Raw genomic sequence first — 19,706 nt, 5'->3', positions numbered from 1 at the left:
TTTCAGTTCTGTGCTTAGATGTTAAGTTGTAAAGTAGTGTCTTAACAGTTGCCTGTTTTTATCTGACAGTGTCCATGTTACTTCACTGAAGAAACACGCAAGGTGACGATTTGTGTCTGTCTTGTTCTAGGACTTAGTATCTAGCTTGGCTGAATAATCTCTTTTAACCAATAAGCAGACGCCATCGCAGCAGCCTTCATGAGTTAAAATGCTGCTCTGTGTAGACTGTCCCTATTGGTAGCTTGTGTTTGGATTTGCAGCATCGTAGTACACTGCATTCTCTGAGTTACAATGGATATGATAACATGTGCTATGCTTTAAAACGACTATTCCTCATTTGATTTTTACGCTGCTTTTACTTATACTTGGCATCTTTCTTGTTTCACTGTATTCAATAACATTATTGATTGCTTTTATGTGCATTTGTTAAGAGACAGGCTTGGATTGTTCTGTAATTACGTAATTTCAAAAGTATCCAGTTAAAAATAATGAACATCATTGATAAAATGATTAAGACAGTGCTATAAACAGGGATCATTACAGGTTGCTCAAGTAAGAAGGTGTTTATGTGAAGATATCGTGTATCTTTACCAGATGCCCACATGCACTCTCTTCTCAGAGTCGTCTCTGCCTTTTGATTTATTGGTGAAAGTGATTGCATTTGTGTTTTAAAATGCTGTTGAATTTGATGGACTGCATAACGTTTCATTTGGCAGCTTGGAAAATTGTAGACTGTACTTAGCATTTCACACTGTTATATCTTTCTCCTTTTAAGGGTATTATATATGATGGCTGTTTATGGAATGTTATATGAGTAACTCTTACCTGAAACCCTTGAGATTCAAAACTATTTTAGATTTTGAAATATTTGCCTATATAAATGAGCTATCATAAGGTTAGGAACCAACTCTAAACTCAAAATTTGTTTCATGTGCACCTCAATTAAATGAAAGTAATTTGCCATATTTTAGTGTACCATTGTTCTAACTATTACATGCTGCAGCTTACATATGGCATTGCCCACTCATGGCATCGTTTCAGTGCTAAGAGTTTTCAGCAGTGAAATAGTTTAGATTTTTGTGTTAAGACTGCTTAACATGTATACATTTATTTATCTTTTTCATAAATACTTGTTTGTTATGGAATATATGATAGATATTATGGGATTTATAGGGATAACCACTGTCCTTGCTTTCAAAAAACTTAATGTAAGTCGTATAGATAAGATATATATAATGAAACAATGATACAAGGTGATCACTGTGTGTAGTGATGGACTAAAAGAAAGATGTTCAACTGCCAGATGTTGTGCTGGTCAGTTGGAACTCTGTGCCAAACAGCTATAACAGGCAAGGCTTGGCTGACTTGCTATGATAGTGTAGAGAAGGTCTCAAAGTAAAGGGTGTCTACCTACCCTGTGTTCTGTTTTCCTCAGTTGAATGGCACCCAGGGAAGGTTGGCTGAATTAACACAGGCTATAGGTGGAAGAGCTTGTCACTGGCAGAAAGCCCCAAGCAAAAGGTTTGTGTTGGTTATGGAGTAGAGTACTAAAGAAGTGGGGACAGCGACAAAATCTGGCTTCCCTCATGTACACTTTAAAAACGTGTCTTTGCCTGGGCTTATTGCCCCATTAGAAAAGGTGTCTAAATAAAGCTGAGTAGGCCAAGAATACTGCTTGGTCTCTGAGAGTTGTTTTAGTTAAGGGATATGAGTCCCTCTAGTTTCTGCTGTGGGAACTAGGTGTTCTCCACACTTGGTATGAGCAGGGCTACCCACTGTACTGTCTGACACCAAGGCTCCCTACTCAAGCCTCCTGGAAACCTGCCTGGGGTGGTCTTGGTAGTGTGTTTGGAGGGAAATGTCACAGTAGTGTTTTTGTCAGGATCTAGAGTTTATAAAATTAGCACAGTAGGTTCTGAAAGACCTTTACTCAAGAAATAGTATTTAGACTGATTCTTGTAGAAGTGGAAGAGTGTGTGCTATTTCATCTCGCAGTGAAGAGGAACAAGAAGAAATGCAATAGACAAGTACAATCTAAAAATTAAAGAACACTTTGGCCGCACATTTAGTTTTGCAGTACTCTAAGAGTGACAAGGCTAAAAAGGCAGCCTGGGACCCAAGCATGAGCCTACAAGCCTGAATTGTTGATAGACAATATGAAAAAATGGTTGTTTTAAAGTAGGGGAACCCATTCTGTTTACCTAACAGTAGTGAACAAGCTGAATTGAGTGGCGAATCATTTGGAAAGCTGGTAAAACAATTTGCTCTAGGGGTACTCAGAAGTGCTTAATCTAAGTAGCCAGAGTACCTTTAAGTTGGATAGTGCAGACTGTTTGGTTTACACGGTGATGGCTGTGGGCCTTGCAAGAATGTACTGCAGAGCCGGAGGTCTGGGGTACTGAAGTGGGAATATTTTCTTCATTTAACCTAATTCTGAGGCTAATGATACATCAGCAGTTATCTCTCCTTCTGTTTTTCATGCTGCCTTGTATTTATTTACTACTGGTAAGTCACGTTGGTTTTAATTATGTTTCTCTGGTTCTTTAGATGAGCACATATTATATTTTGAAGCCAGACTCAGTAAAATGTTTTTTTTTCCTTCTTTCTACTGTTACTGTCCTCTAAATGTTTAGTGCTGAGTCTGTAAAATAGTTTCAGAATGAGTTTCTTCCCAGCAGAGAGTTGAAGAACCCACCGGTGGAGGAGTAAATGAACTTTGTGTAGTTTGGAAAGATGTCCTTGTTGATTCTGATTCCCTTGTGCCTTTTCAGTTCATCAATATATCTCAGTCTGTCTCAATTTCTGTTGTGCCTGCTCAATTTACCTTAACACTTCATTATAAAAAAAAATTCTAAGCTGGGCAGTGGTGTATGCTTTAATCCCAGCACTCTGGAGGCAGAGGCAGGCGGATCTCTGGAGTAAGTTCCAGGACAGGCTCCAAAGCTACACAGAACAACCCTGTCTCAGAAAACTGAAGAAAAAAAAACCCTAGTCAGGCAGTGGTGACACACACCTTTAATCCCAGCACTCAGGAGGCAGAGACAGGCAGATCTCTGTGTGTTCAATGTCAACCTGTCTATAGATCTAGTTTCTGGGCAGCTATGGGTGTTACACAGAGAAACCCTGTCTCAAAAAATCATATAATAATAATAATAACAAAATTCGAAAGACTTTATTTTTTCCTGTTTTAAGACTGAAAGAACATAGCTGGCCTTTCACCAACAATACCATATTTTAGTAAAGATACTGTATATCTCCTGTGTGCTGAGGACACAGTATGTGATTCCTGTTCACAGTTGTTTTCCTTCCCTAAGGTACTTCACTTACCATAGCAACCATATATTGAAGACACCACATATTAGGTTGTATATGCATTATCTTTTTATTGACATCTTCAGTCCATGTCTGTTGTTAAAGGAAACATTTACCTACTTACTTCTTTGGTGGTTCCTTGCCCTGCCCTCCTGTGCTACTGTGATAATTTGAGTTTTAAGAGTTCTTCAAAAGGACCTGGGGAATGCAGCTCTGTTGCAGAGTGCTTCTGTAACATGTGCACACACATCCCTGATCCCTTGCCTTGCACCAGAACAGGAAGAAAACAGACAGTGCCCAGTTGTTACAGTTGTGTCTACATCATAGCATCCTGGCATGCTGCTTTTAATTCTTGCTGTCTTTATACATTTACTACGCTCTTCTTTCTCATCTTCTTTCATTGATCATGGCCTGGTTACTCACAGCAAGATCTTTTTTTACTTACTTTCTCCATCTCTTAGCTGAGAAGCAATCGCAGTCATGACTGGTCAGCATGCTCGCCTCTCCCAGAGGACTGGGGTTCAGAGAGCAGCTAGATGTAGTGAGAGGCTGCTGTTCTAAGGCACAGTCCAGGCCCTCTCTAGTTTCCAAATGTATTTTCTACAAATACATTTATTAGTTAAAACTGTTTATTATATGTAAATATCAGTCTATGAAACTAAATTAACTTGCCAAGAGGAAGGCAAATGTGCAGTAATATTTTGGTGACTGGGTTAGGCGGCCTGGGGAAGCTGTCCTGAGTGCCCAGCGTGTCTTCTCCCAGAGAAGCTCGTTCAGATACCAGCTTCAAGTGAAGGTTAGCAGATACTTGTGAATTATACAGATGTCTTGTCTTGCATAGATATTTCAGAGATTTAAAACTTTTTGTTATAATTTATGAGTCATGTTAGGCCAGTCTCATTTTTATTTTTAACCCTGTTCCTTTTCAAGCTTTCCTAATGTTGCACCTAATGCAGGGCTTTCTACACTTCAACGTAACAGAATGGCTTATTTAGATGAAATATGTGTGGTGATATTTTGTTTGTGCTTCAACAAATAAAGCTTACCCGAAGATCAGAGTGCAGAGCCAGGCAGTGGTGGCACACACCTTTAATCCCAGCAGAGGCAGATGGATCTCTGTGAGTTCAAGGCCACTGTGGGTACACTGTACTGATCCAGTCTCAAAGGGAAACAGAGAGCACTGTAGTTCCAGTACTTGGGAGTCACACACATTGAGGCCTCCAGCTCCTGTCTCCTCCACCTTATATTCCTCTCTTTACCTTCTTAGTGCTGGGATAAAAGCATGTGACTCCCACTCAGTTCCTTTTTGCTCTTCCTGCTCCACTTCTGCCCCAGGAACTTTACAGAAATGTTCATTTTCCAGTCCTCATTTATCCCTGTTCATGTTGTCTGAACAAACATAATGTATAATTTGGAAAAACTTTTTAAAGGAAAGAATATCTTTATTCTAGCATGTTAAATAATCACTGTTAATAGTCTCTCATATATACTTCTGGTTTTTATCTACAGCAATATGTAAATAAAATGCTTATGAATATTTTTTCAATTTTCACTTTTAATGTATTTTTAAAATTGTGTAAAAATCAGGACTTTTGATCTTTTTTAGGAAGAATTAAACTAAACCATGCAGATTTTATTATATGTAATTATGCTAGTTAATATCATTCACTACAAAGTGGACACTTGAAGCAGTTCAGTTTAGTTTAATTATTCAAAACCATCTAATAAGTCTGTTCTTGACAACAAGATAACATTTAAACAATGAAAACTGAAGTTATTGGATCATATGAAACGACATTAAATATCTTTATTCTTGTGCTTATGAGGAATTTGTATTTTAATTTTATTTGGTAATTTGTTTTCTACTAAATTTTTTTCTTTGGAAGAAAAATTCTAGTGCACCTGTGTTGGAAAACTTCGAAGTTGTAATGCTAGTAAAGTATTTTTATTTTCCCTAAATAATTTCAGAATAATCTCTCAAAATCTCCCCTACTTCATGTGTGAGTGTGTGCGTGTGTTCTTGACTGTAGGTAGATAGGTAGGCAGTATTCCTCTGGTGCTGGTCACCTTGTATTTTGAGACCGGATCTCTTATTTTCCTGGGACTCACCAAGCAGGTTGACAGGCCAGAGCGCCCCTTGCCCCCTCTAAGGACTGAGATCCAGTCCCTGGGCAAGCTTAAGCTTGCACTTAACCATTTGAGCTTCTTTACAGCCTAATTTTAGGATGCTAACCAAAAAGAAAATGTTTTTCAAATACAAACTCAGTATAATTAAAGCGTACTTTAAAAACATTTTGAAGGACGAGCTATAAGGAACTGAGGCTGCAAAAAGTGCTCCGTGGAACCTGGGGCGTTGCCTTGATGGACATTTGATCTATTTGAAGGTGTTGAGAGCTGTTGAAGAGTGAGAATGTCCAGTTTGCTTGTCATGTTATTTGCTATGAAAGGAGAGCGTATTGATCTTGTTCATTGTAGTAGTGGGCATGCTTTGAACTTTGGTATTTCCAGTACATAGATTCAGGTAATTTTCTTTTTTAAGAAGAAAAGTTCAAGAACAAAATTACTGCTAATAAAATGACTACTTAGTTGTGGTTATATAAGGAACCTGCTTTTGCCTTTGCTTTTATTTAAATTTAATTGCAAATTATTTATAAGCTATAACATACCAAGATCTTTCTTATTTTTTTTCCATCAGCAAGTCTTGTCTCATTTTGGCATTGTTTCTTATTTTAGCTGTGTGCTCTTTGTATAAGCCTTGCTCAGTCTGCATGACATTAGCATTTCAGCCTGCTTTGTATTGATGACTTCTTACATTTGTGTTCATAATTGATACCTCTTAATAATTTATATCAAATAAAATGTTGCAACACAATGAGAAATATTTTCAGAGACTTTTGCTGTGATTTGTAATTCTAATTTAATGAACCATTCTCAACATAAAATATTTTTCTTTTTGCTTCTGATTTTTTTTAGAAGTGGTACACCATCCCCAAAACGGACGTCTGTAGGCTCCAGGCCACCAGCAGTAAGAGGCAGCAGAGACCGCTTTACTGGGGAGTCATACACAGTGCTAGGTAGGATAAAGCATAGTGTCTCAGATTTAAGGTCACATAGTAAGTACACTGCAAACGTCCTACTTAGCATCTAGAAAGCCTACCTGTATGTGAACAAGTCTGTAGAAGCTTTTGTATTGAAACCTGAATATTTTGAGAGTTACAAGTACTTAAAATCTTCAGTTTGACCTACTGATACTTTTAAATCTCTACTTCAGCTTGTATAGTATGCCTCATGAATATATAATCCTTGAAGGGATTATATATTTAAAGAAAGGCTTTAAAGTATTTTATATTCATATGAACATAAGCAATACATGTAAATTTATAGCACATACTCTGCATTTGGCATCTGTTGTTGGCATGGTTATTTTCATGGAAGGAATTGTTAAATTTAGTGGGTGTGATGGCATAAGCCTGTACTTGGGGGGCTGAGGTGGAAGGATCTTGAACTTGTGGCTATTCTCAGCAACACTGTGAGATTTGCTCTAAAAAAGAATTTATGTTGTTGTAGAACATGTGGTAAGTAAAAATCTGTGACTCTCAAGAACAACTCAGAGTCAAAACCTTTCCTCACCTTTTGCAGGAGACACCGCCATTGAGAGCGGACAGCATTATTGGGAAGTCAAAGCCCAGAAGGATTGTAAATCCTACAGTGTGGGCGTAGCATACAAAACATTGGGAAAATTTGACCAGTTAGGAAAGACAAACACCAGTTGGTGCATCCATGTTAACAGCTGGTTACAGAGCACGTTTGCTGCCAAACATAACAATAAGGTCAAAGCTTTGGATGTTCCTGTTCCTGAGAAAATAGGTGTGTTTTGTGACTTTGATGGAGGTAAGTGTATTTTCCTAAAAAGTTATTTCCCCATACTTGCTTATATTTGAATATACGTTATGCATACAAAATAATGTTGCAAAGTGCTTTTACTTCTGTGAAAGTATATAGGAATATTGCTTTTTTTCTGTTCCTATTTAGTAGCAGTTGAGTTTTTTTAGGAACAGCTTACAGAGAAAATGAGAAACTAGACAAAACCTACTGCATTTACAATAGATGAGAAAAAGACAAATGACATCAGCCTGGTTAGGATAGAGACCCAGAGGAGAGTCGTCAGAGGGGACCTCCACAAGAGCAAGTGTAAGGCTGACAAGGCAGGACGTCAGTCAGAGTAAGATGCTGCAGAAAGATGGACTACGAGTGGGGTGGAGTGTGCCTGTGACTTAGTAGTTAGCAGACAGACTGACGGACTGGGGATGGACTGGAGTGTGCTGTGGCTCAGTAGTTAGCAGACAGATGGGGTAAACTTAAAAGCTGATAGAATTTGGCACAATCAATGTATGAAGGAAGAGATCTTAGCATTTAGTGAGCTAATAACAGCTAATGTAAACTAAGTAGAGTAATGTTATTGGTGGAAACCAAAGGAATTGCTGTTCTGGTCTATGAATTTTTAATTGTTACAGCTAGGCCTGAATGCATTTTTTACTAATCAGAATAAGAACCATTAAGATCAACAACTTTTGCCAATAAGAAATGTTTATCCAGGTAGTATAAAACACTACATGATGGATCTGACTTTCTGCATCCTGCTAATTGTAGAATTATTTTTCTTTCTTTTTTCTTTTTTTTAAGACAGGGTTTCTCTGTATCTTTGGTGTCTGTCCTGGAACTAGCTCTTGTAGACCAGGCTGGCCTCGAACTCACAGAGATCCACCTGCCTCTGCCTCCCGAGTGCTGGGATTAAAGGCATGTGCCACCATCGCCTGACTGTGGAATTATTTATATGACAGAAAGTTTTCTAGGTTCTTGAACAAGCAGTAGTGAGTTGCTGGGTGAATGTGGGCTTTGCTCTGTTTTTGAAGCAGTGGTTGTTTGAGGTAAGGTCAGGCCCTTTGTGGAGAATCGGGCCTTCCTGTTAGCCAGTACCAGCCGAAAGTGGTGCAATTGTTGATGTATCTTGTGGATTTGCTAAGCATGCTTCTCAGGTGGGGTGGTTTTTGACAGATTCATCAGACAGACCAGCAACTGAGTGTCAGGCAAGTAACCATGACTTCCTGGGAGGGGGAAGGAGAGAGAGACAGAGACAGAGAGACAGAGAGAGAACCATGCATGCACACACCTGAGCCAAGAAGTGTTTGGAAACTTCTTGGTTTGAGCACTGAGCTAATCATTATCAATTGTCATGTACACTCTACGTTTCCTTACGTGTCACAATCCAATTGAGAAATGGTTGTGTAGAATAAGAGAGGACAGCAGTTGAAAACAACTTCATTTTCATTTTAGGTCAGTTTAAGAGGCATCCACTTATCAATTCTTTTCACCCTTTCAGTTACTTCAAAAGCAAACCACCACTGAACAGTCCCTGTTGAGTTACTTGGCAACTTCTATAATTAGTTGTTAAGAAGGTCACTGCCATTTTGTGAAGGCTGACCACAGTGTTCCTCATCTTCAAGACACTTTCTTTACCCCAGTGCTGTAGCGCGTGTTCACTAGCGGATCCTGCCAGTGCTGTAGCGCGTGTCCACTAGCGGATCCTACCAGTGCTGTAGCGTACGTTCACTAGTGGTGCCTCGGCCAGACTCCATGCTGATGCTGTGGGTTGTGTCTGTTGCTTTACAACAAGTTTTGAACATATATAAGAAAACTTGAGTTTTCTTTTTGTCTAGCATTTCCATAGTATAAAATAAATTCAAAACAATCAGCAAATAATGTTAGTAACAAGAAACGAAAAACTAGCAATGTGCATTAAAGCGGTACATAGCATAACCATAACTATTTAAGTTATGTATGATGTTCTTACATATGCCAATGATGGCAAATTTCAACAGTGCAAAGCCACACTTACTTCTGCACCAGCTTAATAGATTATGGAGACACTACTAAGGTCTTGAATGCCAGGAGAAAACCAGATTTAGATTTTCTTTTCATGTTTTTAGATTTTTATAAGAATTGTTAAATATGGTTCGTATGGTTTGTAACAAAAATTAATGCTAAAATATGGCTGCTGGCATGGTCACATGTTGATCCTAAATGTTATAACTTTGAATAATGCATTAGACTTTCTTATCCTTTTAGGTCAGCTGTCTTTCTATGATGCACACTCAAAGCAGTTGCTATATTCCTTCAAGACAAAATTTACTCAGCCAGTACTGCCTGGTTTCATGGTTAGTATCTTATTTTTTATCTGGCTCAGCAATTTTGAGAATAATATGTGCTGTATTATTTGAGGAAGCAGAGTACCTTACTCCCTTTGTATTGATCTCCTTTTCCCAACCCACCCTTTCCAAATTCCTGTGTATTTTCAGTATGTCTTATTAAAGTCAGTCCTACCATACAGAGGTACAGAGTGGCAAGCATGGATATTTACAGGACTGCACTCACCTTTGTGACTAGCACCCAAGTGAGCAGTGCAGCCTTACAGTGTCCTGTGCCCACCTCCACCCCCAGAGGCTCTTCTGGAAGAGTTGGCCACTGTCTTGGACATTAATGCTCCAGACTCGTTTAGCCTCCTTTTCAGTTTTATGGAGTGGCATGCTGTCTTTATGCTCTTGTTTCTGCTTCAGGTTCTGTATTTTTACGTTTTACATTTAAGTCTGTGATTGATCTCTTTTGAATAGACGTTTGTAAACAGTCTAGCTCATACCTTTTTCTTCTTCTTTGCACTTGGATACCCACTTCCTCTAGTACTGCTTACCTTTCTCTCTCTCTCTCTCTCTCTCTCTCTTCTCTCTCTCTTTTTTCTATCTTTCTCTCTCTCTCTCTCTCTCTCTCTCTTTTTTGAGACAGGGTTTCTTTGTAACTTTGGATCCTGTCCTGGAACTAGCTCTTGTAGATCAGGCTGGCCTCAAACTCACAGAGATCCACCTGTCTCTGTGTCTCAAGTGCTGGGTTTAAAGGTGTGCGCCACCACCACCCGGCTGCTTACTTTTTAAAAACTGACCTTTAAATTTTCTGCTAGTATTTTTTTCAAAATTAAAAAAAAAAACACATTTTATGTATATGAGGGTTTTGCCTGTCTGTATATTTTGGTTGTATTGTGTTGTTTTCTCTCACCTTGGCACAAGCCAGTGTTATCTGGGAAGAGGAAACCTCAGTTATCAGCTGGACTGTAGACAAGTCTGTCAAGTGTCTTCTTGACTGATGTGGGAGGGCCCAACCGAGGGCCCAACCCATGGCTGGTGTTGCCATGCCTGGGCAGATGGTCCTGGGTTGTATAAGACAGCAAGCTGAACAAGTTGTGAGAAATAAGTCAGTAAGCAAGCGTTCCTCCATGGCTCCTGCTTCCTCTGATGAGAGACTGTGAAACAGAGTGTAAGGAAAACTTTCCTTCTGCTTTTGCTCATGGTGTTTTATCACAGCATAGAAACCCTAAGCATTGAATGTATGTCCACCTCATCCATCCCTGGTGCCACAGAGGGCAGAGGAGTGTACCGGGAGTTATGGCGGTCGGACGCTTAAAGAAATCCCACACTAGCTCAGAAATAAGAAATAGATAGGCATTTATTAAGGGGTAAAGTCACAAATCAGAATTCGCCGCTTGACCAGTTGAATCGCGTGACCCAAAGGAGCTGCCAACCTGTCACAGAGCAAGGGGAACAAAAGAGAAGGGGCACAGGCACACTCGGATTCCCTGTAAATAGAGAAGCCACACCCCAGTAGGCATGCTGATACAAGCTGTAATACTTTTTACAGCAGGGGAGGGCACCAGACCCCCTGGAACTGGACTTACAGATGGCTGTAAGCCACCATGTAGGTGCTGGGAACTTAATGCACTCCTCTGAAGCAACCAGGACTCTTCACTGCTGAGCCATCTGGCCAGCCCTCTTCTGCTAGGTATTTTAAGGAAATATTTTTCCCGAATCATTTAAACAGTTAAAACAGTTAACTTATTACATCTGCATCTGAGGAATATTTTCACATTCGGGGAATTTGTTATTGCCAAGCCTGCTGGTTTTAAAAATGTTAAATGTTAGCCATGTAGTTCATCATTGCAATCGGTAAAGTCTTTGGTGCAACATTCTAATTAACAGTTTTATATTTGAAAGTAAAAATTCTTAAATGATTCTACAGTTATCCTTGTTTTAAACCCATGTTTGCTATATACATGGTAGCTGATAATTTAAATTGTACATATTTTTCATATTTTAAGTCTCTTGACTATTCCAATCTATCTTTTAACTTTATTGACTAATAGGACTGTGTTTCACAAGCAAGGTGACTTTATCGTTCAAAAGCTCATTTGTGATTTTTTTTAACTTTATAGTAGTGTGTGTGTGAGAGACAGACAGACTGACACACACACACACACACACACACACACACAGAGAGAGAGAGAGAGAGAGAGAGAGAGAGATTGATTGATTGATTATGGGCCACAGTGTGCATGTGAAAATCACCTGTCAGAAGCTGATTCCTCTAATTTGACTACAGATTCCAGGGATGAAGCTAAGGCCGTTTGGCTTGCATAGACACTGCCTTTTCTTTACCTGCCGAGCCGTCTCACTGGCCCATATGTCCTCTATCTAAAGCCATGCCTTTGTTAAAATAATAAGATAAGGAAGTTTCTTTGGGGTACATATCCCCTGGTTGTAATAATTAGGAAAGTACCAGCAGTCAACATTGTCTGCTGAGATTAATCTGGTTTAGCCTCTGGAGTTTGTGCCGCCTGAATTCCCGTTCTTGGATGCAGTTCTGGTGGCTTCTGCAGCAAAGACTTCCTTTGGCCACTGTGAGCCTTTCCCTTCCTCCTCAGCTCAAACGTTAAACTTAACACTTTGGGATTTGTTGACGTTCATACATGTGGAGTTTGCTTTTCACATGGAAAGTTAAGGATTCCTGGAGTTCAATTTGGTCTGAGTCTAACCGCGGTCTTGTCTTGTCCTAGGTCTGGTGTGGTGGACTTTCTTTGAGTACTGGAATGCAGGTTCCAAGTGCTGTGAGAACACTTCAGAAAAGTGAAAATGGAATGACTGGTTCAGCGAGCAGCCTGAACAATGTCACTCAGTAATGGCACCTCAGACTGTGTTTACCCTTCTTCTTTGGGTGGCCTTTCCACACAGTTCCTAACGCAGACATTTCGGAGTGGTGGGAATGAGGCCTGCTATGCTCTGCTTTAAAGCCTGGACTCTGCTAGACTAAGCACCAAATAGGAAGCAGCCACAGGAGCGTACTTAGTGTCCCAGAGCCAGCACCTGCGGACTGTCCTCTGAGTAGTAAATAGACCAGGAGTGGTACTGGAGTATGTGTGTAGAAACCCATTTTTCCATTTCTTGAGATACGTTGGCTCGTCTAATAGTAATAGTTATATATGGTGACCCAGGGACTGGGCTGCAAAGCTCTTAAAGCTTACAGCGTTCTTGTTTCTCCTCACCAGCTGTCATTAATTTCTTAAACTGGAGTTTTCAAAACACAGGGTCCCCAAGACTTCCTAGAAATTCAAATCATTGCCTTGGATGGCAGAAAAGTTTTCTTCCAGCGGCTCATTTCACCTTTTATAAATAAGTTGAGCTTTTGATAGGTAACTTGTTTATTGACCAGATTCATATAATTTTTCCTCTAAAATACTGTAATAATTGTTCTTATAACCCAAAATATCAAGCAGATAGGAAGAATTTAGACAGTGCAAAGGGAGTATTCATCACATGAGCTTCTGATGAGTCACACCTAGTGCTCCTCCCTGTGCTCCTGGGGACCATTTGAAAAGCCGTGCTTTCTGATTTTGTTCTCTTCTTTAATCCCACCTTTTAAATCTACCTTTGAAAAAACTTCCTCTTAAACTGACACTGATGATAATATAATTATTGCTTATTTTTACCCTTGCTAATGAGAATAGAAGTTTGTTAATTAAGTTGTATAAAGGGTAAAAAGCTGTACATTACTAATTTTTTGTCTGTGAAAGATTATAAAGAAATATTTCTAAAGTATTCCTTTCTGAAATAGTTTATAAGTTCTTTTTACGAAGATATGAAATAGTTTAACTAACTGTTTTGAAAAAACTACATGTGTCTGACTTAGTGTAAATGTTTTTCAAATAATTATTTGAAGATTTTAGTGGTTTTTTTTCTTTTTGTTTCACTTATTCACTGTTTAAAAGTTTATGATTCTTCCAAAAATGAACATGCATGTCTTCCCTGAGCCTACATCTTCCCCGAAGGGACGTGTGAATCAGCAAGCACAGCTGTGGTTCCCTATTACAGAGTTGCTTAAACTCGAGTTTCTCAAGCCAAAGTTGAAGCTGAAGTTATAAAACTGCTTTCAGACAGCCCTTCCAAGAAGTGAAAATTCGACTTTTCATTTGTGAAACTTTAAACTCTTTTTGTTTTAAGTGTCTTGGGCTTTGGCAAATCCCTGGAGAAGTGTCTGTTGTTGCTTTCTGCGTGGTGTTTGTGTGGCAGTCCTAAGTGTTTGCTGCTCACTCGCAGGGTTGTTTTTGTTCTGTTGATGAAACAAATCTGACATAGGATACTATTTTTCTCATGTAACAGATACCTGCACTGTCATCTGATAACACATTGGCAGTTTTCCAGACTGAAACAATTTACAGAGTGAAGTATGCCAATATTCGCTTGGTTCCCCAAAGCAGTATTTTATTTTCATTTCTCATAGTTTGAAAGATATTGTTCAGAGTTCTACTACCTATAGGAATATGATTTCATGACCTTAGGAAAAAGGAGTTGCTCCTTTTTGAAAAGTCATACCTGAAAGCAGTAATTTATTGGAATTGCTTTGTGTGACTACTCAGTATATTTTGTCAAAAATGACGTTAAAGGCCAGCTGTTCTTACATAGAACTTTTCATTATGATATTATATCTTCCATAGTTGTCTTCTCATTTATACAGTGCCTTTTTCCTCTACGCACGCTCATTGTCAACTGAATTTAGGCCAGGCAGCTTGCACTTAGTGCTGAGGGCCTTCTGTTGAGGGCTGGAGGAGTGTGTGTGGTTCTCGGCCCATCATTTGAGACCTTTATATAAAATTTCCACACATTCATTGGAATATGTGTGATTTTTACTTGAGAAGGTTTTATTTCCCAGTGTATTTGTAGTACAAAATATAAAGTCAGTGAATAAGAGTCCAAGATCTTATCACGTGATATTTGGTACTAATTATTCCTTCATTACTTTCAAGTAACTGAGCTTTTTCTTCTCTCTGATTCTTATTGTCTCTTATTTTATAAAAAAGAACACATCTGTAGTACTTTAGTTTAAAAACCCCAAGTTTATTAAGTTAAAAGGAAGTTTGTCACCCTTGTTTTTAAATTAAAAATAATTGAATATAGTGCCTACTTAAATCATTTCAAAATAAGGTAACTATTAACTGATCATAGTCTTTGACGTCCTCATTAGCATTAGAGGTAAAAACTGAGCTTCATTGCGCAGCTTAGTCTGCTGTGGTACATCAGCCAGAGGTACCTCTCATAACTCACAGTGCGCTCCCCGGCGCTCTTCCCTGCTTCTGTGTCTGCCCAGCTCAAGCACTGCTGCTTTCCATGAAGGAAGTGCAGGATAGGTGGACTGGAGTGGACAGATCACAGGTGTGAAAACTGTCTCGTAAAAACATGTATTAAGTATTATATTTCTCTTTTAGCAGTTGAATTCCAACCCAGTTTTATGTAGCTGGAAGTAGACAGGAAGGAGCTGCCTTAAGCACTTTAGAAAAAGAATTCTGCTATAATTCACTGACTCAGCTGACTGTCACATCATTTAAAGTTTGGTAAATATGTAATACACCAATCATTTCATGATTAATGCACATAGAAATGTAATATATAGTGTTTCTTTGAATGTTCCAGGTATAGGTTTTAAAGAAGTATTAAGAGTTTGTCTGTGGGTTTGATAGCACCTCCGCCATAGGACAGTGAACTGCTGGACGGCAGGTGTGGCCTTCTCCCTCTGCTCTGAAAGCAGACTGTTCTGAGGATTCTGACTGACTTGTCTCATTTGTGGAATCAGACCATCAACAATATTATGTATAACCTGAACTTCCAAGATCCTTGGTATAAATAATAAAAGAAAATGTTTATGATGAAATATTTTAATTAGGTCAAGACATTCTATTTCCTGACTTACTTAGAATAATTAATTTTTTCTATATATCTTTTCCAAGAAATTATAACTATTTATGTATTTGCAGTTGTTTCTTTCAAAAACAATTTTAAAAATTGGAAAGGGATATATATGGGAAGTGATTACTCCAAAGAATATTAATCTTAAAAGGAGACAGTATAGACGTCTTATCATGAACCATATTCCTCTAGGCCACGCTGCCTCTTTAGCACAGCAGGCAGCGCGCCGGTCTCACGCTCTAGACGAAAAGTGTGAGTGTTTCAGTCACAGCGTATAATCCGTGTAACAGACTTGAGTGTCTGATATGGCATCAGTTTTATTACTTTCTATCCAGGTTTCCAAAATTAGTAGAGTTTAATTCACCATAGCACCTCTTTCTGCTGTTTTTGATTTTATAGTCTTGATCTAAAGATAATGTTTTGTTAATATGTCATTACATTTCTTAAAGAAATACATTCATGGGCTGGGAAGATGGATCACAGGAAAAGAGCTTGCTGCCAGGAAGATGGCTGTGTTTGTTCCCTGGGGCACACGGGTTTGGGGAGAAGCAACTCCTGTAAGTTGTCCTCTAAACTACACACACATGCGCATACACAATATAACTTTTAAAAATTTAAAGTACATTTGTTGTAGCTTGTAAAAAAACTATCAAATTAATGATAAATCATAATACTACACTTCTGTATTGTAACCAAAAGTCTGGAAAAGTTTCTTTCCTGGTTTTGTTTTTACACCATATGCAGTCTTGAAGAGGTAAGCATGGATTTACTTAGTATCCAGGTCACCATGAAGTTGTTATTTCCAACCAGATGTACCTTTTGTAGCTCAGCACTCAGAACCACAATCGGTAATAAAGCTTTTCTTACTGAAGATCATCACGCCAACATTACATCGCAATTGGTATTTTTAGTTTTTTATCTGTGTCTGAACAGTGTTCACACTTGTGAGTCTGATGTCAGTATTTGTTACCTGAGAGGTATGATTAACCTGAACACCATAGGAACTTTCCTCCAGTTGGAAGTTAAGTAGATTGTTCGTTGCTGTTGTTTGAATTGAAATGCTATACATGCCATATGTTAATAATATCGGCTTAGTAATCAATACCAGATATTACCATAGAACTTTTATCTTGACTACCCAACCATATTAAAAGAGTACTTTTTTTCTGGGTTAATATAATACACAGACTTTGATACATCATCAGTTAAGTTATATTTGTTTAAAATTATATATTTTCTTAATAATAGTCAACTTAAGTTGGTGCTTAGGAAAAACTATGTAGAGGATTTACAGTATGTAGGGCAGAGGGCAGTGAATGTATTTGCTTTGCTTGGAATTTTGAACCAATTTTAAAATAAATCAAGTTGGAAGAGATTGGTAAAAAGCATTTTAATATTGGAACATTTTGGAGAGCACAGAACTATGAGAAAAAAAAATGTCTTTTGAACAATCTCAGTATCTCTAAGGTACCAAAGGACTGAGTCTAATTGATCTTTTGATGGAGACTCTGTAAAATTAAATGCATGACTGATTCTATTAAGATATAATAACTAACGCTGGGAAATAGCGCCAGGAAAAGCTGCTAGTCTTTAAGATTCCTGACATTAAGTATTTAAAATTAATCACTATAACTCTCCAATACAGTAATCTATGACCTTTTGTAAGTCACTCACCACTTTGGGTCTCTATTGCCTTACTTAAAATATTGTGCATTGTTTAGCCTACCTCACAGGGCTGTTGTGAGGCGTGTAATGACGTGGAGTCCGGCGGTGGTTTTCATTAATAATGGCTGTAAGTGTTTGGATACTTGTAAATCCTGTTTACTTTGAGAAAGCATGTTCTTAATTTGGTATTACCAGTGATTTTTAAATGATTTTTTTAAAAAGTAAGACCTCCTATTAAAATGTTCTTTACTATTAATTTACTTTGTGCATGACTCAGTCTTTGTAAATTTTCTCAACAACTACGTAACTTCTAGAGTTGTAAAAGTTCCTTCATAGCATTCATGTGTAGAGTGGAAGCCTAAATAAGCAAATGACTTCAGCTCCTTTTCCATCAGGAATTTGCACTTTCAATTAGGATGTCCTGGTACCCCATACAGAGTGAAGTTGACTGAAATAACTCTTCTCCAACAACCAGATGGTTCAATTATTTGTTACATTTGACAAATTATCGATAAACATTTCAAAACCTTGTTCATTAACCTATATCAGTTATTATCTGGACATATTTGTGTTGCTCTAAATTGGACATATTAAATGGTTTACAAGTTATCCTACTCTACAGGATTTTGGTATGTCTGTTATCTGGACATGACTTTGCTATGCAGTTGTGATAAGAAAAATTTGCAGTTCCTCAGGTTTAACCTTTAAGTTGTGGATGAAGACCATTAATCAACTACACATGATATACTCAGTGCTACAAGAGTGTTTGAAATGAGCACACTGCCTCATTTTCCTTAGAAACAAGACAAAGCCTTTTAAGTGCTGTTTTTAAACTTCAGAATGAGTGTAAAGTCCAGTAACTTGTTTGTTGAAATGACTGTATGTTCTGTATAAAATGTTCTACTTCAAGTTTTTACAAAAGCACCTGTATTATCCCTTCTAAAAATTAAATTTTTTCTTTGCTTTCTTTTGTGTGAGTGTTTGATTTTGTATCAACTTTTATTTAAATATCTATAGTTGTTTATTGAGAATGAGCATATTTTAAAAGCCCTAGTGCTATTGCCTTAAAATGTTAGAAAATCCCATTTAATAGAGTTTTATGTAATGATGGAAGCCTTGTATTTGCTCAGTAGCCACTAGTCACAGGCAGCTACTGAGAATACTGTACTAGTCAACTGAGATTTTAAATTTGTGTTTAAATTAGACATGAATACATGCCACTGGTAGCTGTTGTTTTATACATTGGAGATGCAGTAGTTAGTGCATCACATCCTAGGGTGCATTTTGATAGGGGGTCACTAAAAGAGTCTGACTCAGAACTCAATCCTGGTACCAGTGTATTCTCTAACCTGAAACAAATTGAAAGGGAAGCCAAATAACAATGTCAGAATGACTATATTTAAGCTGTAGTTCCTGTACTTAAAGTCTTAGTCACCAAGAGAAAGATAAAAGGGAAACATTGCATTATGAGGAGAAATGTGTGACAGAGGTCTGGAGGGGCAGTCCTCTCGAGTAGGAAGACGGCCTATGGATGGGTGCAACTTAACAGTTTGGTTTTTTTTTTTATTGATTTTTATTGAGCTCTACATGGTGACTGAACTGGCTTGCTAGTAGTGACTGGCATCTGAAAGAAACTGCTTTCTCACATCCTGGCAGATCAGGGAAAGAGACTGGTCCAATCACAGACAGGTTGGTTGTGACCTTTAAGACCTGCCCACAAACAGTACCCTCCCGCAACTGTAGGTTCCAGGGACTCTAATGCAGCACCAGCACCGCTATTGAGTGGCAGAGCCAAGAGGAACATTTCACTGTCCAGCCATAACATAACCCTCATGGCAGTTGGCTTCCTCAAAATGTGGGTCTTTGCCTTAGTAAATTATGTGCAGCTTCTGTTGACGTTCCCTGTATTAAAGGTAGTTTTACATTACATTGCATGGCATTAGTTGCTTCTATCCACTTTGCTAAAGGTCAGCACCGAAGGGATTGATTTTATTACTGTGCTTCCATGTAACTGCACCAGTGATAAAATACAAGGTATTAAGGGAAGGGACGAATATATAAATATATATTCTATTATGGAACTTCAGTCCCAGGGAATCCAATGCCCTTTTCTGGCCTTTGAAGGTACCTGCTCTTATGTGACAAAAAAAAATACATACATACACACACACACACACACACACACACACATATTCTATAAAACGCTTACTTAACTCTGCTTCATATGACATCCTGAAACTTCATGGTGGAGATAAACTCCCAGCTTCACCCAGTGGAAGGGTGTCTGGCGATCAGTTTTAATTGTCTATGTGACCCAAGTCAGTATAGAATCACATGAGAAGGGAATCTCATGAGGGACTGTCTCCGTCAGGTTAATCTGTGGCCATGTCTAAGGAGGGGCTACCTTCTTTGAATTAATGGAGGTGAGCAGACCTACCCTGAATGTGGACAGCGCCATTTCCGAAGCTGGGTCCTGGACAACAGAGGAGAGAATTAACTCTGACACATTAATTCTGCTCTTGTGGTTTGGGATGTGATGTGGCCAGCTCCTTTAAGCTTTTGCCTCTTAGACTTCCTAACGTGATAGGCTGTAATCTGGGACTGAGTCCAAAT

General features: G+C 38.5%; 1 protein-coding gene across 7 annotated transcripts in view; it reads left to right on the top strand.

Moving 5' to 3' along the window:
* Window positions 1-18,060, top strand: part of Fsd1l (fibronectin type III and SPRY domain containing 1 like) — a 63,289-nt gene extending 45,229 nt beyond the window's left edge. For 5 of the 7 annotated variants that reach the window (XM_085677150.2, XM_048420666.3, XM_048420667.3 and 2 more), the window contains 5 exons: window positions 70-102; window positions 6,286-6,386; window positions 6,952-7,203; window positions 9,439-9,527; window positions 12,248-18,060. In XM_085677150.2, coding sequence (XP_085533276.2) covers window positions 70-102; window positions 6,286-6,386; window positions 6,952-7,203; window positions 9,439-9,527; window positions 12,248-12,370 — 598 coding nt within the window. In that variant the 3' untranslated portion in view covers window positions 12,371-18,060. The remainder of the gene's footprint in view (window positions 1-69; window positions 103-6,285; window positions 6,387-6,951; window positions 7,204-9,438; window positions 9,528-12,247) is intronic. The other 2 variants (XM_085677152.2, XM_085677151.2) reach the window with 2 other exon arrangements.
* The last annotated feature ends 1,646 nt before the right edge of the window (window positions 18,061-19,706 follow it).

This window comes from Myodes glareolus, chromosome 16, assembly GCF_982192425.1.
Source record: "Myodes glareolus chromosome 16, mMyoGla1.1, whole genome shotgun sequence".
Taxonomy (NCBI): domain Eukaryota; kingdom Metazoa; phylum Chordata; class Mammalia; order Rodentia; family Cricetidae; genus Myodes; species Myodes glareolus.
This window is presented reverse-complemented; position numbering and strand designations above follow the sequence as displayed.